Source organism: Meleagris gallopavo, chromosome 13, assembly GCF_905368555.1.
Source record: "Meleagris gallopavo chromosome 13, MGAL_WU_HG_1.1, whole genome shotgun sequence".
Classification (NCBI taxonomy): Eukaryota; Metazoa; Chordata; class Aves; order Galliformes; family Phasianidae; genus Meleagris; species Meleagris gallopavo.
This window is the reverse complement of record NC_139416.1, coordinates 6225001-6245000: the sequence shown is the minus strand read 5'-3', so window position 1 is coordinate 6245000 and position 20000 is coordinate 6225001. Positions and strand designations below refer to the sequence as shown.

General features: G+C 41.6%; 1 protein-coding gene across 7 annotated transcripts in view; it reads right to left on the bottom strand.

Annotated features, from left to right (window-relative positions):
• ZNF423 (zinc finger protein 423) overlaps window positions 1-20000 on the bottom strand; it is a 233298-nt gene that overhangs the window by 61397 nt on the left and 151901 nt on the right. For all 7 annotated transcript variants that reach the window (XM_085234556.1, XM_085234555.1, XM_085234554.1 and 4 more), the window contains one exon: window positions 16317-16401. In XM_085234556.1, coding sequence (XP_085090682.1) covers window positions 16317-16401 — 85 coding nt within the window. The remainder of the gene's footprint in view (window positions 1-16316; window positions 16402-20000) is intronic.

The following is a 20000-nucleotide window of genomic DNA, read 5'->3' as shown; positions in this document are numbered from 1 at the left end:
GGATGCCAACCTTTGTAAACCAGGAGTTGGGCTACTCCAGTTACAGCAGCCTGAAAACCACAGCCGTCAGCTTCTCTTTACCTACTTCTCAAAGATAATTCTTACCAAATAAGACAAGTGTTCGAGATTAAGCATTTAATAACAAAGCTTGTCTCTGAACTAATATTTCAAGCTGGAAATGATATAAAGAGCTGGATCAACTTAAATGAATGCTGCTAAATTAATAAAAATCCCAAGCAGCAAATGAAAAGCTAAAACGAAAATCTGAACTGTTAAATACATAAACCTTCAAAAACCCTGGAAGCGTAGTTCCAAGGGAAAATTGGAGACATTCTTCAGCAAAATCTGCTCCTCTGAACTCATTTCCCGACCCAGTACGAGACACTAACAGCCAACACTTTATTAAAATAACGCTCTCTGCAGACGTTTCCTTACATGCAAAGCTATGGTAGGGACACTAGGTAAAGCTTCTTTGAGAATATTTGAAAGGGTTTGTGCTCTAACTCATACCACGTGTATTTCAAAAGAGCAGAAAGAACTTCTTTCACACGCTTCCTCTGTCTTGCCCTGTTCCTTCATTTGCCTCTCTTAATACGTTACTCTTCTATGCAGAAGTACCAATTTTAGTGGAAAATTTCTAAACTCCTCTCCACAAACAAAAAAATAATTCAAACTCTTGACACAAGCTCTCCTTCCCTCTCAGAGCCATACACTGGATATCCCACCCTTCTGCTGTACATACCCACGGAGGACTCCCCTTGGGTCCCAGGGACACCAGGCAACGATGTCACCAGGGCAGGACAAGTTGCTGCTCTGCCACCAGGTGAGACAGGCTTATCTGGAGAGGGCAGAACCACAGCAGATGTACTTCGTTTCCAAAATTGCTTGCAGAGATAATGGCTTTGACTATGATAAACACTAACTGGCCTTCTAAAGGCACAAGGGAAAGGAACTGACTAATTTACTGTCATTTAAACTAATTTACACATAGGTAACACGTATCAATCTAGAAATCTATTCAGCACCAGGAAGTCAAGTTACTAAGCAGGGGTTAATCTGAAGCTCAAGCGCTGCAATCGGCCCGGTTTCTCCACCAGAGACCTAACACTGCACAGGATCGGCAGTAAAAGTACATCCTTGATTATTCTGGATATCCATGCCCCTGAGAATATAACTTAAAAACAAAATCATTAGCTTACACAATAACACAGTCCTTGAAAAAAAATACTGTGTGTGCCGAGCACTGCTGATTTCCAAGCACAAATTCCGTTGTTTTTCTTAATGCTAGCTTTGGACCCTACTGATGACTCAAAAGGCGCTGTACTGAAGGAACTGCACGGCCTGGCAGCGCTCCGCCTGTATCAACACTTCACAGGCAGGAAGGCAGCACGAGGCAATGAGCCCAGACCCAAACTTCATTTAATTTACAGAAAATACTGCACGTATTACACTGTTTATTTTCTTACTTTAAGCCTGATATAAAGTTATCTTTCTATTAAGTTAGACTTTCATAGGAACAGCCAAATGTTAATAATCACAAAGCTGCTGCAGCTAGATTCCTCAAGGGCAAACCCTGGGAAAGGCACATGGTGGTTGTGCATGGCATAGTACAAGGCTCACGGACCTCTCACACACATTGGCCTCTTTGTATGAGTCAAACCTGCAGAAAGTCTGTTTCCAACAAAAGGGATCTGGTAACCATGATTATGCTGCCTTAAACCTGAACATTTTAGATTTCTTAGCTCCCTCTTTTGTTCAGTTTTAGTTCTCAAGCTTGCAGTTTTCCGCTCTGCTCCTTTTTTGAATGTTGTAACCAAGCATGACAAAAATCTACATCGTCAATGCTACCAATTGTTAAACAGGTGAGAATTATGAGTTTCATCAGGAAAAGGGGTTCATACATATATTTTAAATTCATTTTCCCAATCATTTCACGAGGCTGCTACCCTGTTCCTTCTGTAATGATAAAGCTCACAATGCGCTAGCACGGGACTTGTCTGCCTAAAAGTAGAGCCTGTACCTCTAGATACGGATTCAGAGCTAGGTACTGAAACCTTCCTACTTCCCAGTGCTGGGCATCCAGATCCACCTGCGCAGCCTTCGCACACACCGCAGACTTTGGGTTCCTCTATCGTGGTGATTACTCCAACGCAAACAGGTAGCAGGGCCCGTGTTCACAAAACTACAGATATTTTGTCTTTTTTCCTCGAGGCTTCTTTTGAAATTGCTGTGTGCTGGCAGCGCAGTGCTAAGTAGCAGGTAACCCTAAAAGATGTACATCAATTCTGGAAAAAACCTAAAATCTGTCGTTATGCAGCAGGCAGGGAGAAGCACAGAAGTTCTTGATGTGATACTACCTTATGTTAAGATCTTATAATTTAACACAATAGACATCTGAAAATAAAACTTTCTTCTATATGTGCATGAAGACAAGAACATACACTTCAATGTTATCTGTGGAAAGTACAATCTGCAGGCCTTCCAACGCTGTTGAAGTTACTCAGTACACTCTGGCACTGCTACATCCACACATCTGGATACCCACATTGCACCAATGCACACACACTTCACGGGCATGTAACTTCATTAACCAAGTGCCTGACAAGCGTGGCTCTAGCAGAATTGAGCAGCAGGGTTAGGGATGGCACAGGCACTACTTCAGAGCAACCACCATGCCACACTGGCTTTAGGAACAACATTCTGGATTCTGATACCCTGAACTTCAAACTTGCTCCTAAAGCAGCCACATTTTGCTCAGACAAGACACAGTTTTGTTATATACTATTTCAGGATGGAATCAGGTTTTCCTTATTGAAACAAAGAGGAAAAGCGTGCTTCTTCAGCCTGTAGCATTAGCTTTCACGTTCCCCAGCCATTTACCAGCAGTTTGCACAAGTCCATGGCCTCTGTGAGCACCCAGCCCCTGGGATGCTGCTGCCCTGCTGCCACAGAGAGGGGCAGGGCTGGCTGCGGCTGCAACGCTGCCTTTAGACAGAGGAATACTAATTGTCTTTTAAAAATCTCTATAGTATTTTGTCAATATTTTTTTATTACAGCAGAGCATGTATAAATATTTTATTGTAAACCAAGGGCCTAAAATAAACAGTTTAGTAAATAGTTATTACATTACAAGGAAAAACATCTGTGGCAACTGTTTTCCATGTAATTATTCTTGCTATTTTACATTAGCTCTCAATGTGAATTTCTTTGGCTCTAATGTTTCACTTGTTCTAAATCTTCCTCCTTGTTGCTATTATTAAAATCTTAAAAAGGTGCCAAATCTTAAATGAAGAAAAAAAATGATTCGCTAGAAATTATTCATATCACAGTGAGCCTCTACTAAACCTGGCAGGGGTGCAATATTTTCGGTGAAATTAACATAAAATATACAACTGCAAATTATCCAGGAAATAGCTATGTTCTTTACAGTGCGCATTTACATTTGGAAAAAAATGTTCTACTTATCTGTCTAGCACAAAGCCACAGCCTTTTCCAAAGGCAGATTTAAAGGGGCAGCGATGGCTCTGCACAGGGAGCGGTGTGACTGACAGCTGTGGGGAAAGTGACCCCGGGTGATGGCTGGAGGTAACAGCCTGCACTGGCGCTCCTCAGTGCCAATGCTAACAACCAATTTCAGACTTATTTTCCTTTTGGTAGGCTGGATGAATTTCCTCCGTTAGGCCTAAGTCCTTTCCACTAAACACAAGAAATACTGTATTGCCATGTAAAATGCAAATTTTGCTGTAAATATTTTATAAAATTGTTGCATACATCCCAAAAGCTATAGGTCTTAATTGAGAGCAGGCTATTTTTCCAGTCAATATATGGAAATGGAAAATGCTAATTCATGTTTTTCTACTTATGAAAAACCCTAGAGAACGGCAAAACCACAAATGCACTCACTTTAATATTATAAATATAATTTGGCTCCCTCTTTGCAGTCCCCGATGTCCTGGCTTTTATCTCCCAGTGGCTGCAGAGGAAGAATCACAGGATCACTTCTACATCCCTGCGCAGGAAGTCACCCTTGTGCGCTGCCAGCTTGGCAAAAGAGCAAGAGCACAAGCTTGCAAACGCAAACAGGAACTGCACCAAGAAATTCCAGTGTTCCTACACAGGAAACAAGCCCCCAGCGACACCGAGCCAGCTCAGGGCGAGCAGAATGCGCAGACACGGCTGCCCAGGGCCAGCAGCACCGCGCGGAGCCACCAGTGCCCGCAGCCACCACGCTGTCCTGAGCCACAACCACTGCCCAGGGCCGCCAGCACCGAGGTGTGCAGGCAGAGGAGGGGCTGACCCCACACTGCCCTCCTGCCTGGTTCTTTGGCTTTGTGCTCTGGGGTGACGTGGGCAATACAGCCTGGAAGCCACCTCCCATCTGCTGGTGTTAAATATGACCAAAAGTGGTATAGCTGGCTCCAACACACAGTTAAGTTTATCCATCCATTTCTTCATTTCCTTGGCAAGGAAAAGACTTTTTTCTGCTTTTTCTAGGAGAGAAATCATTAGGCAGTTGAAGTTAAAACTCTGAAAAGGTCACTGATGCTGGCTTTGAAGACTGAAAATGACACTATTCCCCATTAGACTTTTAATCTCATGATAAGAGCTAAAGTTAACATGGCTATTTCATTTTCTACCAAGCAAGAGTAAACTCATTTTTCCTTTCTGTACCAGAATACTTAATGGCATCATATCTTGATGAACAACATCTCGTAGTTAAACAGGAACAACGGAAATGCAGAACACTTCACAAGAGATTTTTTGAAATTTTAAACACTTATTTGAAAAATGATATTATTGAAAAAAACCTTGAAATCCTGAAAAAGTCTTGAAATCTTGAAAAATCTTACTACATGCAGAACAAAATCCACCCAGGGAATCCCACCAAAGCCAAAGGACCTACCACACAGAGGTCCTTGCTGGCACTGGCAGTCAGATAAGGGCGATGAGTCAATCTGTTCCCAGTTTGAGCTCTTCCTCCTACATCCCACTAAGCTTACTTTGCAAACGTTCCTCAACTGTTCAAGCAATGCTAGTGAGCACCAGTGAGCCCCAGCATGCAAACAGGAGCTTTTTGAGCAAGGACTGCCACCAGGGCTCCCAATGGATATGAAGATTAGATATGTGAAAACCTTGCAGAAAAGTACTGGGGCAAAGACTTACAGGTGCACACTAGTTTCAAAGCCCAGCATTTGCTGTTATTATAGGCAGACGCATGGAAAAGATTTGATTTTCTTCATTCAAGACAGACTCTGATAACCAACTAGTAAAACTCAGACTATAATTTCTTATTCAGTGTTCCACATGAGATGCATTTTGCTGAATTTAACATGTTTTGCTGTTAATGGATTTCACAGTGTGTTGCCATTTTTATACAGCTGTCCAAATAAAATGTTGTGTACCATGATTTGCTTTTACTTTTTTGCTAGCCTGCAAATGGCAGCCACTTCCCCAGATTAAGCCTTAGGAAAATGGGGAACCTCTATGACTAGGCCATTTAGTGCCCATTCTTTGGGTCTCGAGAGTCCTTTACCGGTAACCCACATTCAAACAAGAATCAAGATGAAAGATAGATATAATTACACCTTGTACATTTATGATTTATGGGTGTTTCCAATGAAAGGAAAAACAAACTCCAATATTTTCAGTCATTAATAAGAAAAAAAAACATGAAGTTGTAGTTACAGAAGTAAGCAACCCACCTTTGTAGATAAATCTGGCCCTCCACACTGTATGACAAATGTCTCTGCCTTAAAATTTAACACCGGTGTTTAAATTGCAGGGATGATTTGTGCACAGAACACAAACCATGCACTAGTTGACAGTTTACAAGCAATGTCTGCACGGAGCTCCAGAATTGCTAACTTTCACCATCTTGAGCTGCTTAGCAATGAAGCATTTACAAGCAACTGCAAGTTACAGTTTCCAGACCGGCTGTTCAGAAATCCCTAGCAAGTTTCCCCATGTCCACCAATTTTACGTGGATGTGTTGACACTCAAAGCTGAACACTTACATACAGAAATCTCTGAGAACCAAGGAGTCTGATAGCTCCAAATGCCCTTGTAACGGGCACACAGATGTTGGATGCCTCAACAGTCACATCCATGAAGACTAACACAATTAACACAACTATCAAAATAATCCTTGAGCTTCAATGAAAATACAAGGAGAACCTATCTCTACTTTTAGTAATGCTATAGTAACACATGTAACTTTTCTGGCACCTTACATATTTTCGTAGCATAGGATTTCTGCATGACTATGCAATTTTTTAAGACATGAAAGAAAAAGTTAAAAAGGCTGAGTTTAAATTTCAGAGCATATCACTATAATTATTGTAATTAAAAAAAAAAGAAAAAGAGAAAAACTATAGTTTGCTTTTTCAGCATAGGCTTTTAAATTTTCTTTGCTAAACTATATCAGAGGACATATAACTTGAAAAAGCTTAGCTTAAAATATCAGCTGTCTCCATGAGGTTTTCAAACATGTAAGTATAAAGAAATACATAAGTATAAACTAATCTAGAAACTCAAATCTCAGAATGTAAATTTGCTGTTCCTTCGAAGCTCATTAATGATTGTAAAAGATTTTAGATGGGTAGAGTGGCTGTTTTGCTTTTTTTTTCTCTCACAAATCCTACATTTTAAGCATAAATACTGAGCCAAAAGGTCAAAAGTTAAATAAATCCTTAACTAGAAAATTAAAAAAGGAGAAGATGTCACTAGAGTACTTTCTTTCCTCAGTTTTTGCTATCTATATCCGGCCCAGCTTGAATCAGTTACCATTCATTCCATAAGGTTTCATCATTTAAGTTTTGTTGCCAATATTTATTCCTGGATATAACTCACAGTCATGGGGTTTGGGAAATATTTGTCCATACAACAACATGTAATAACTGATGTGTGCAAAACATCACAACAGAAGACAAGCCAACCGTGCCAGCTGATACCGTTATTTTAAAACACCCAAAGCCTACCTGGAGCAAAACTTGAAACCAATGGATCTGCCTAGATCGAATCATACTAAAAGTCATGCCTGTGAATACAGAATAAAATATACCCCTCATTAAATGGAGTGCAGCAGGCTGTGACTGGCCAATGGACTGACTCCTGCACATCAGCGGCGTGCTATGGACTTCTTTCCTGCAATGACATTTCTCGGACTCCTCTTCACCAGTGCAGGAGGAGCAAATGAAGGAAGCACACGGCCAAACCGTTCTGGACCTGTCCCCATGGGAAGCAGGAGGCGAGGAGAAGCCATCTATGGGAAACAGGATGAATAGGGAGGTTTTATGACCTGCTATAGTGCTCAGTCTTCTGAGGACCATGGTACTCTTACATAGCAGTTGTGGGGTTTTTTTTTGTTATGGTAGGACAAAAAAAAAAAAGTTTTTTTGGTTTCTAAAATCATAATTTCTCACCAGGAAAAGGTCAATATTTCAACTGACAAAGAAGGACGCGTATCTTCAACTTCTTATTGTTGGAACATGGCAGACAACAGCACTGTCAGTTCTTAAAAGCTCGACACTCCTGCGGGGAAGTTGGACACGGCCAAGCTCCCACCACCCTCCTCAGGCTCACCGCACAGCCACACAGCAGCTGCTGCCTCCTGCAAGAATGGCAGCTTCTTGACTTTTTAATTAAAGGAATTTGTTTTGAAAAAAAGCACACAATGAATCTGCAAAGTTACAAAATTCTGTTACTTACAAAGGCCTAGAACTGTCAGAACTCACTAACAGACAGTGTGATATTCAAGCAAGCAAAGACTTCTGGCACAAACAGCAAAGGAAATTTGTGCAAAAGCTTTACCTGTGCTGGGAGCCTTGAAACACTGAAAAAGGTAAAAGCATTTAAATAATGTACACAGGCTTCCTTCTTGGGAGTAATTTGCAAGGACACTCTGCATAGAAAAGTTTCCAATAACAAATGCAGGGGAAAAAAATAAAAAAAACCATGTGAGTACCCATAGAAGCAGGACTGTACAGGGAGGTCTGTGTTCAATTTGACTTGTTTACCAGCTAGGAAAAAACAGAAATATCAGTTGTAATCTCTTGTTCTAATATACCAGATTAAATCCTCCCCAAGGTTAGGGGCGCTGTTTAGTTTGAACTGTAATTAAAGGCAATGGGCCAACTGTCTCTCTTTGAAGTCAACCAAGTAACAGGAGGAACAAATCTGGACCTTAACAGACAGGCAGGCCATTTCAGTCCAATAACTGCAGAGTAAGGGTTCAGCATATGTAAGCCAGTACCCAATTCAAAACCAGGGGCTTTTATTATAATAAGCAGAGGAAGAAAAAAATGAACATTTTAGGTTTGGTGCTCAGAAGTGCTGGATATCAAACAAAGTGTTTAGAAAATGAAATCCAGGATTTTATTAGTAGAGAATGAATTTTCTTACAGTTTACTAATATGATAAACTTTATTTTTCCTTTTTCCTGACTGGAAATGGTCTGGAACCTTGTCAAGAGTTCCCCAAAGAGGTAAAAAGAATATTCTATAACTCTGCCACTAATTCCTAGCTAACCCAATATGGATTTTCCATTCATTCCTTTGTTCCTCGTTTATTTTTCATATTACACCTACCTTTCACGGAAAGGCACCTGAAGTTTCCAAACCAACAGATTTGTATGGCAGATAAGAAAGAAATGGGGGTAATACCTACTTGCTCCAGACAAGGCTGCTATTTATTAAAAAGCTCCCACAAACAGATCCTAAGCACCTCGATCTTACAACAGAGCTGATAGAGATGTTAACACCTGGAATTCACACTGGAAGAACTTCCTTAATGCATCATTTCTATCAAGTCTGAAGTCCACACTAGAAATGAGGGAGGGTTCGCTCCCCAGCCCCCAAGAAATATTCTGGTGTTTGTTGCTGGAAAGTAGGACACAGAGGGGTGCTGACCTCTCCGCTGGGAAGCAGTGGAGTCATTTTGCCATCTGCAGGGAGAACCGAAACCCCATATGGTGAGAACTTGCATTTTTTTTTTCCACATTCAATACTAGCAAAGAAGGACTAAGAAATTTGTGAACTTGAAGAGACACGGCCACACACACAAAGCATCTGAGAAACAGGCAGGAAGCATCTCTGCAAAGTATTAAATGCACAAGTACAGCAGTTTTCGAGGTTAATGGCATCCACAAAAATGAAGAACAAGTTACACGTTCAGGACAATCACTGCTACACAGGGCAGAGTTTACTGAAGAACAGCATTTTTTGCCATGGTGTCCAGCTGATATTGATAAGGTTGGGAACAGATTGAGGTGTTTGCTAATGATTACTCTGAAGAAAAATCACACTTAAAGCTCTGACTGATTGCAGAAAAGGTGTTTTATCAAGTGCTGCCTTTATGAATACATATGAAACTACCAGGAAAATGTTTAAACAGGTGTAATCACAACTGCCTATGAAAATTGAATTTGGAGGCTGCAAGGAATCTTAACACAGTTAAGAAAGAATGAAAGCAATGTGAAACTGGGATCATAGCCGATTATGCATGTATCATGCAAAACAGGAATGTTGTCATAGCAGCTATAAAAATGTCAGTGAAAACTGAACTACTATTACCAAGTTGTAAATGAAATGAAAAATGCAAAAGGAAAATGTGAATGAATACATTAAAGGAAATGCTATTTCTTTCTTTGTAGATAAACAAGTGAAACAAAACACATTCTCATGAAATGGAGTAAATTTTACGAACAAATATGCATAGATAACAATTGCAGGAGGCCACATCTATACAGTGTGGCTGGATAAAATCATTGTGATTTTGGATAATGAATTTTCCAGGGCTTGGAAAGGCAGCGACAGTAAATACACAATTTATTAAACCAGTTTCAAAGTAAGAGACCAATTAAGTGCTGAATTATATTACGGGCTGATATTGTTTGTACTAAAAAGAGCATCTTCAGCCCGTTAACAAAGGTAATTTGGCTTTCAGTGTGACTATGCTGTTAAAAACTGTAAGTTTTTATTGGAACATTTCTAGCTTTTATGCACTACACTCCTTAACACGTTATTTAAGTACTTGCACAAGCGCTTACAGCTCAAGGCAGTGAGAAGAATGAAAATGCCCTGGGCTCAGGGCTGGAGCAGGGATGGCTGGGCCTGCTGGCAGCAGCGCAGCCTTTGTCTGGGACCAGGCACAGCCCCAGCCCCAGCCCCAGCCCCGCTCGCAGCGGCCCTGCAGGCTGCAGCCAGCCCAGGGCGCGGGCAGGCAGTGCGGGAGGGCTGTGCAGACTGCAGGCTGCGCTCGCCACTACAGCTCATCTTCCCTAAAATTGGTCACTCGCAATAGCCAGCCCCTGCAACACAGAATTCTAGCAGATACTGCTAATTAAAGCAAGTCCACGTAGGCTTGGATATTTAAGCAAGCACTGGGTAAATACATGAAGGTTGTACCTTCCCTTTCTGCATTAAAAGAGTGATTACTAGGAATATGCTTTACAAACACTGAAGTTAAAAAAATATTTTTCAGTTCCTAATGTGTCCATAATTAATTCACACATTCAGCTGTTGAGTCCAGAAATATGTTCCTGTTGATAATATGCATCTGATGCTTCAAAAACAATCTGGCACATTACTGTTTGCCTTAGTGCCTGAAAACTACTACCAAGGCAGTGCTTTGCAATGTCATCACCATTGCTACCACGCAGACACTTTAATACGAGTGCTTGATCTGAAAGGTTTCCCTCAAGAATCAAACAGCTCAGTCTCAGGACACAATGTCATGACAGTATCTAAATGGAAGAGAAGGTGTTACCAAATAGCACCCTTAAACTTAAAAACACCCTAAATCAATTAGAATTCATGAGCCGTGTCAAACAAACACCACACAAAAAAGGGAATTTTACAAGAATTAAAATCACCCTTCTCCCTCTATTGACTACGTATACTGCATATAAATGATATTTTATAGTGAGAAAGATTCTGAAAAGCATTATCCTTCCCAGCTCTCAAACCAGTGAGGAGAGGGAACAAAGTGCTCCAAAGGATCAGACCCTACAATGGGAAATGCATCACATCCTCATCAGAGATGCCCTGGGTTAATATTTCCTTATGCATAATGCTGAAGCTGCAAAAACCATTTTCACGTACATCCTTTTCATATGCACATGCACTTAGAATGTTCTGTGACAAGCAGGAGTTAAAAACACCCAAAAGTAGTCCCAGTTTCTGTAGAATAGTAGCATATACATTAGAAATTCTGATATGATCTGAATTATGAAAACAACAATTTCTTAAATCAAAAGGAAATTGTTTGCTTCGATTTTTAAACAGAAAACATAACTGTGTGCATCTTGGTCTATGTTTGGTTTTGAACACTACCTCAGCTCCTTCTCTGCTGGTTCCATCTTGCTCGCTATCATCTACTGATTACTGGAACATAAAATCAGCTTTCTCGATTGCTTCTTTTGAAAAAATACTTCTGTAGTTACTAGTGCTCTTAAGAACAACAAACCTACAAGTAACAATATACCAAACCTGTATTTGGTAATTTTTTTTTTTTAAATACTTGTATGCATCTGAAAGAAAAACAACTGTGGATAGATGTTATCCCCCTGTTTTGTGTTTAATTCTGGCAGAGCAACTCCAGAGCTTGAAACATGATCTCCAAGGGCAGGAAAGGTAATTTAGATACTTGCAGCCCTCCATTACACACAGTGTACAACACGCCACAGCTTGGGGCAGCGCTTAGAAAATTCTCCCCGTTCCTCCAAACGCAGTTGTTTAACACGGCTGTCCCCATCACATCAAACAAGGAGATATTTATTTGGACAGCAGTCCAGGAACCAGACCCCAGAACAATTTCAGTGTGACTCCTGGAAGCTTTCCCTGCAGCACTCCCTCAGCTCCCAGGCGGCCCTCGCAGCACGGAGCAGGGCCTCCCGCTCTGCCTCGCGCACACCGCAGCCAGCCTGCGCCCCCTCCTCATCCCCACCACCAGCCCACTCCTCCTGCCACGTCCACGCCGCCACGCTGACCAGAGCATGCACACGTGTAGGGACGGGAGCAGCACTGGAAGGAGCAGCTGAGCCTGAAGGGCCGGGCAGACTGCGGGCGGCTCTCTCGAGCCCACGGATGCTCGTACTCTTCTGTATCATGGGGCAGGAGGATGCTGAAGTCATTCTGCTGTTAGAGCACAGCCAGAAATAATTAGTTTCTGTGTTCCGGCATTAACCGTGCTGCAATTGAGCTTCTTATGTGTGTTTGCCAGGAGACTTTTGCAGATGAAGGGAGAAAGGAAGGTGGGAAGAGTCATTCATCTTTTTTGAACATTAAATAGAAAACAACTCCCTCTAATCACAACACAGAAGTACTGCTATGTCCACGACTGCTCCTCATGCAGGGCAGAGCCTCAGCACAGATTTGAATGCTCTGCTTCTTGACATTGTGGCACCAGACACGCTTGGAGGGCAATGAGCCTGAGGTTTTGTATGCAGCCTGAGACACAAGAATTAGGGCACCCTGCCCGGCTGTGGGACACGTGTAAACTCATCAGCAAAACTCTGGACCATAGGGGCTTTTCCTCTGCCAGCTCCAGAGATGCTGCAGGATGCAGGTGCTGGACCTTGCCCCTTGCAACCCTTGCCCACGTGTGCCGGGGCCTTAGCAGTGGCTAGAGGATAGGGAATTCCAGTTCCTCAGCTCCCAAAGCCACAAGAGAAAAGCTGCATTAACAGATTTCTGTGCTTCTGGCTGCTGCCATGGCTGCGCACCGCCCCCCATAGAGCCCACGGCTGCGTACGCCCATCTTCCTGCATCTAACAGAGACTGCATGCACATCAGAGGCAGGAGAAGGTGGGGAGATAAGGGGGAGAAGCTTTAAACATTGCCAGGTCAGCGCAATAGGAGGTAAGCAAGTACAGAGGCTGCAAGGAGTACTGAAAGTTTTTGATATACTCCCAAGTGGACTCCCCAGCGCCTGTAAATGTTTCAAAGGGGGATCCCCTCTCTGTGCGTGTGGACAAGTTTCAAAGGAGTCCCAATCAGTGCAATGTTTCAAAGACCTCTACTCCCTACCCCGAGCCCCCTTCCTGCCCTCCCCCACCCCAGGCTGAAAACATTTCTAAATAGATCCTATCCTGTCTAACTGCAGCTGAAGAGGTCTGCTCTGCTGCTTCCAGCCCTCCTACAGGCCCCAGTGTAAAATGAAACATAACATCCACCATTTACCTCCTCCGAGGATGGATCCAGCCCGCTCCTTCTCCAGGGACCCTGTACAGGACCCACTATGCCTCTGTGTTTGTGCACAGGATATGAAGGGCTAGAGTGCAGAAGGGTAATTTTTCAAAGCAGTGCGTGGGAGTAGCACTGGAAATTCCCTGCATATCGCTTTGAAAAAAATAACCCCCGACTTCCATGAATTATGAGAAGGGCCTCCGACTCCAGCCTGAAGAGCTGAGAGGTGGAGGAGGGACAGCCAACTGCACTGGAGGCACTCTCCACAGCTATGATGTAAGAAATAACTGAAATCTTTAATCACATTATGGACACTGCTACCTAGGGGGCATCACGCCTACAGATCGGGGATTCCTTTGTTGACAGTCACTTGAGCAGAATGAAACTGTAAGCAAGCATTTAGGACATCTGTCAACTATTGATTTTGTGTTTTGCAAAGTATGAGAAGAAAGCGCAGCTGAGAGGTCTTGGATTATCAAAGCCAAGTGTGTTTTTTTTTACCTAAAACTACATGTCAAGGCTAACTTCATTGTCTCCACTCACTTCAGATTCAAATGAGATAAAAACCTCTCCCTGGAAATGCTTATCCTACTCAAACTCTTATCTTAGATTGGTATCAATCATTCATTTTCCCCAGACGGCACCTCAATGACTATATTAAAGCAGACACCTTAATTTCAGACAGACTCGAACAAGTTCATCTCACTGAGCCAGATGCCAGCTCCTTAGCAGGCACAACTCAAGAGCAGGGTCTCCCCAGTCCCTGTGCACCTCAATGCTCACTTCAGGACCATGACACAAACAAATCCTCGGGTGCAGGTCTTGCACTGACAACAGTGACGTTAGCAACTGCTGTGACACAGACCTACAGAACAGACACATCAGCTTCTTTCTCTCACTGCCATCTGACGAAGCTCGGTCTAACAGCAAGGAAACCTCTTCCACTCCGTGTTGTACCATCAACAAGGAAGCCAGAGCGATAGCAAGGGACGTGCTTGTCTCTCCTGCAGCCTGTGAAAGGGATTAAGGCTCTCAGGCTTTGAACAAAGGCAAGCCCAGGAAGCAATCCATCACTCCGCTGACAGCACTACGCAAATTATCACCAAAAATGTGCACAGGATTTATTGGTAGAGAAACCAAGGCACCTAGTCTCACCTCCCAGATGCAGCATTCCCCAGCAAAGAGCAAATGCCAACAGGAGACTCACTGACACATTTTTGGAGGCAGCCCCATGTCCCAAAGAGGGCCAGGAACCTGTGAACAGGCTGAGCTGCTCCACAGCAGGAGGAAGAAGGCTCCTCACCAGAGGTTTCTATACTTCCCTCTTCCCCAAACTCCACTATAAGAAGAGATGACTTCATGAATGTTCTCAGCCCACCTCTCAGTAAAAAGACACAAAGACATGATCCCTACGCAGAAAGATGAGTTGTTTTCTTACCGTTCTGGCATTTACAATGTCCTAGGTATGTGGAACTGAGTCCATGTATACCTTTGCTTTTATATAGGCTTTTTCAAAATATCTGTTAGAACTTACGCACAGCTTCAAGGAAACAGCAAGTACAGTTTTCACAAGCCACAGCACCACACTTTTCTCAGCCTCCTTTGACTTATAGCAGTGTTGTTTTCCAATAGCTCTCCAATACTGAAACTTCTAACGACATATACATCATCATGTATTATTCCAGACAGCAGTAATTTGGAGATATAAATAGATAAACTTCACACATCAATCACTGTACAGAAATTACTTCTTTCCAGAAGGAGAAAGAACTCCTCTCTCAAATCAAGCAGAACCTTAATTCAACATTTCATGAGCTATGAATTTAAAGATCAGTGATCATTTACTGTATCACAACTTGGGCTGGAGCAATAAGCTTTCCCATGGACTCCTTTCTTTCAGGCTTTTACTAAAAAATTCTAGGGGGGAGCTGTATGAAATCACTGTGGTCCAATTAACAAGGATCTCACTCTTCAAGCTTGCAAACAAGAGATTACAATAACACCTGCTACAAAAGCAAACATTTTTAGATATCTTCATCTTAACCTGCTTGACATTGACTTGAAACTCCCGCCTGGCTCTGGAATGAAAATTATTGTGACTGACACATATATATTTCATGTGGGGGCAGGGGGGGACAAGTACTGTGTCAGTCTGCATTTCTCTTTCTCTCTCTCTCTCTCTCTCTCTCTGGTATTTATGCATAATTCAAATCAAAGATAATAGGAGTTACACATATGCATTGATGGGAGAACATTTTCCTAAATGTAAAATTATTGAAGGAAAATCACTATGCTTATGGGAGATAAATGCTGCACATGAACATATGAGAAACACAAAGTGTGCTATGGGGTCTATGGAGGATCTCATACAACATATACCGACAGTGGCATGTGTAAGGAGCTCCTCTGTGGTCTATGCATCAAAGTAAACTGACCTCTTGGGCCAACACATATATTCCTAACATCTGTACACACATTTCTTTGCATTCATCAGAAAAGAAATCATCCAGCCGCAGCTGAAATACAACCCATCACGTTACAATAACGCTACTTCAGACTCCTATGACAGGACAGTAACAGAGGCAGCAGGCACTGCTTTGTAAACCACTTCTGTATCTGAAAAGTTGAACTTTCTGAAGTCCAGAATTGTTGGAAAGAAAAAAAAAACCACTGAAATAACTCCGTAAGCTTTTTGTTTTGACAGTGTTCTTCAGGAATTCACCACATTTAGCTGGGAAAATGCTAGCAGTTAAATCTATTCAATGTCATGACATACAAAATTGAAACATAATTGCTCCTAAGTGGTTGACAACTGGCAAGTACTTTTTACGTGGATAGAGAGAAATTTATGCTATCAAATGGAAGATACTGTCAAAAGTTTGATTTTAATATAAATGAAAATGCTAGACGAGGACTCAAAAGGATAAGGAAAAAAGCTCAGCAGTAACACTTTTACAACCACATATTTAAAAAGCTTTGAAGTGAAGAATCATTACATCAAAATCATTTTCCTTGAAAGATAAAAAAAAATAAATTACAGCATGAATATTAACAAGTTATTAGAATGGTGAATTTCAAAGAGTAGCAAAAAACAAGCAGCCCATGAGTGGCCTAGTTTAAAGGATGTCTTACCAATCATATGGTTAGCGACATGGATTTGTATCTCTCTCTCATTCTCAAAGGTCATCTGGCACTTGATGCACTGATAGGTCTTTTTCTGTTTAATAACCAAAAAGAGATTAGAGAAAACTGCACTGTAGCATAAGGCAAGTGTGATCATAAAGCATGTTATGTGCTTCAACTTCCCTCAACTCAGCCCTTTTCTGCTCCTACATCCCCAACAAGATATCGACTTTGGCTGGACTTTTAGGGACCATAAATGCAATCTCTATGTAACAGCCTGCTTTTAGACAACTTTAATTTCAACTTAAAACATTTTCAAATGACAGTACTTGTAAGTCTGCTAGAGTACTTTGGCCATAATCAAATTGCTCGTGTCATTTAACCCATTACAGTAACAGCTCCTGTGGAGTGAAAGAAAAGGAATTCTGTTTTCACAAAGATCAACTTTTTAAAAAAATTCCGTCTTTACAGAAAGCAGCAGGAAAACACATAATAGTTATTTGGGGAAGTGAAGGACAGGAGGAGGAATACATTTTGCACTGGTTTCCTATCAGAAATCATGGAAAAATTACCACAAATAATGGTTTTCTAGCACAATCTCTTGCAAATGTTCTCTGCCACAAAGTCATACCAGGGAGGCTTAGCTGCAGAAATCAGGAGATAGTGTGAAGAGGCAATTACATGAAGCATTTATTCAAATAGGAGAAATGGGGTTTGGACTCAGATTGACAGCAGTACATGCACTTGAGCAATAAGACAGTGAAAAATTCAAGAAACCATTTGTAGAAATGAAATCGCATAGGACAAGATAGGCATCCAAGTTAGGAAAAAATAAATGTCTGCTGCTAAGCTTTTGTACACTTGGAAATTTCCCAAAGCAGGACTACTGTGCTCTGGTCTAACGTGCATGCTCAATCACTGCATGGGAGCAGGTTATCTTAACGGACATTTTTTGACATGCAATTTAGAAAAATTGGGCCTTTTGTTCCTATTTCTTCCTAGCGAATAACTCCTACTACAACAGTTGCCACCAGGCAGCTGGCTGTTTTTGCTGCTTGTGCACTAAGGTAGAGTGTAGCCCTACAGCAGGACTGTATAGCAGCAGAACATGTGTGAAATACCCCACTCATGCCTTGACTCCACTGGCAGATGGATGAGAATCCCAAGCCATCAGCAGTGAGGAAGCTAACTCAGTAAGCAAAATCCTCTTACATTTTTGAGACAAAATATTTTGTGGGTATTTTTTGTGCACTGTTAGATGAAAACAACTTTTTCTTACGGCCTCCACCCCACACCAAGGTATAGAATCCCATTTTTAGGACAGCAGTAATAAATAAGAAGTTTTGAGTTAAACAGAGGAGGTGCTGTCATTCCCTCTGCGTATGGGATCCAATTTCCTTGAGCACCTGCTGAGGAAATAACAAATTAGGTGCTGCCAGGAGCTTCATAACTACTTCCCATGTCATCAGTGGCAACAAGTTAGCCTGCTGGAGGTTAATGAACATGCTATAATATCACAACGACAAATGCAACCATCTATGGATGGTATGCACGTTCCATGAATTCAGTACGCAGTATGTGTTTGCACATAGGCAGGGCTTTCTAGGCTAAAATAACAATGGGTAATTAACATGATAATAGGAAGAAAGATAGACTCCATTGGCTGAAAACTGACACAGCCAACCGTATAAAAGGAAATACTTTGGATAGGCTAGTTATCCCTAGGTAGCTCAAGAAAGTATCCTCCTGGAATCCATTCTGAAATCAAGGCTGCTAATGGAAAAGCAGCTGGACTTCTGCTGCACTGTTCCTTGGGAATCTATTGCAGCAGACGAGTGCAAGCACACATACATACACATGTATTCCCAAGCCTCAAGCACACTGGCATACACATGCTAAGGGAAAAAAATAAAGAATGCAAAAATCCTTAGAAGAGAAAAACAGGAATGAGCTGTGAACGATTCATGTGGTCACATTTAGAACTTGAAACCTTTCTCTTCTTTGAAACTTCAAAGTTGACTGACTTCTGTGCCTTGTTCAACACTTATCTGTGTTATGAGGGTTCCCTAAGTAACCAGCTAAGAAAGATTGTTTCAGCTCAACTCTATTTCGAGCTTTTAAACTTACATTAGACACAGACAAGTAATTTATTTTTTAAACTGATTTAAAAAGCAGAAAGCTTCTGAAAGCTACTTACTAACAGATCTGGAAACAGGATGTCTTTGTTTATCCACAGACCCTGCACCAACTCCTCCACAGCATTTCACAAACTTGTAAAACGCTCTGCTTGGTGTGACCACCCCTCAAAGACAGCAGATTGCAGACTTCTGTGAATATCATCTTTAGCTGCAGCCGATACACACATCACATAACCAAAGAATGGCTTGGGATGGAAGGGTCCTTAAAGCCCATCCAGTTCCAATCCCCTGCCGTGAGCTGGTTGCCACCCACCAGCTCAGGCTGCTCAGGGCTGCATCCAGCCTGGGAGAGATGTCTGATTGAGGCAATGGCTCTTTTGATAGCATACCCTCTTGGTACAAAATAAGGTCAACACATAGCTTCATACAGGCCACAAAATGACTACAGCTCGATTAGCACCCAAATGTATATGCAAAAGACGGAAGAGTTGATTTTTTGGCTCGTTAATAATTCTCTTTAAAAAAAAAAAGTCAAAACAATTTGATTTTCATTCTGAGAAAATGGGAGGAATTAGTTTTAATCCAATGCTGTGTTATTTGTGGCACAAAACTGGACGTTTTGCTACCATTTTTGTGAGCACCATGACTTCACAGACAATTGCAGTGGGGTGGTTATCTCTTTTTAATATTTTGTCTTTATGTATGATAACAAAACAGAAGCCCTGATTCTGAAGAGCTCATAGTCTAGATGACAGCTTCAAGGTGGCAAAAGAGACCAGATGAGCTGGCCTTCAACTGAGAGCTCAGTCCCTATTAAGTCAAGATACTTCACTCTAATCTTGGCACAAAATAGCAGTAATAACAACAGGGGGGTCTGGTTTCTTTTCTGAAATAACTATTGTTCCCATGGGTTTTCCAGACTGTCCTCCTTTAAATCTGGAAATGGTTTCCTGTTCTACAAAGAAAATATTCCTCCATTCAGTGGATTTACAAGGGTAGAGAAGGGGTGGGGGGAGAACAAAGAGAAGGATTTGAATCCAAGAAAGAGTGCAGGAGAAAAGGAACTGAGTTAAAGGAGCACAATGGGGTTCATTCTTCTGATTTTCTATGCCACCTCCTTTGCTTCTTCAGTCTAAATAACCTAGGTGGGCTAAATAAAGAAACACCATTCAAGATGGAAATTTAACTGAAGCCAGACTATTTGCCCTTTTCAATGTTAAACAAGAATAGTTTGTGATGATTATCGTATAAAGTAAGGATAAATCTGTGTAAGAGAAAGAGTAGCCTGAAAAGTGACTGTTTCCAGTAACAGAAGAGACAATAAGAAATCTCAGTACTAAACAGTTTGTCATATTTCTCAGGACAGGCACATTCCTCCTGAAGGTGTTAAAAGGAATTAATAAAATGTATTCAAAACTGAAGCTCCTACGCACAGAAATGTGCTCAGTAAAATGAAAGCATTTCTTCTGATGTGATCATAACAGAATATAAAAGATCCTGAGCTACACATGTGCCAGACACCAGAATGGTACCTATACTGGTGATGTTCATCTAA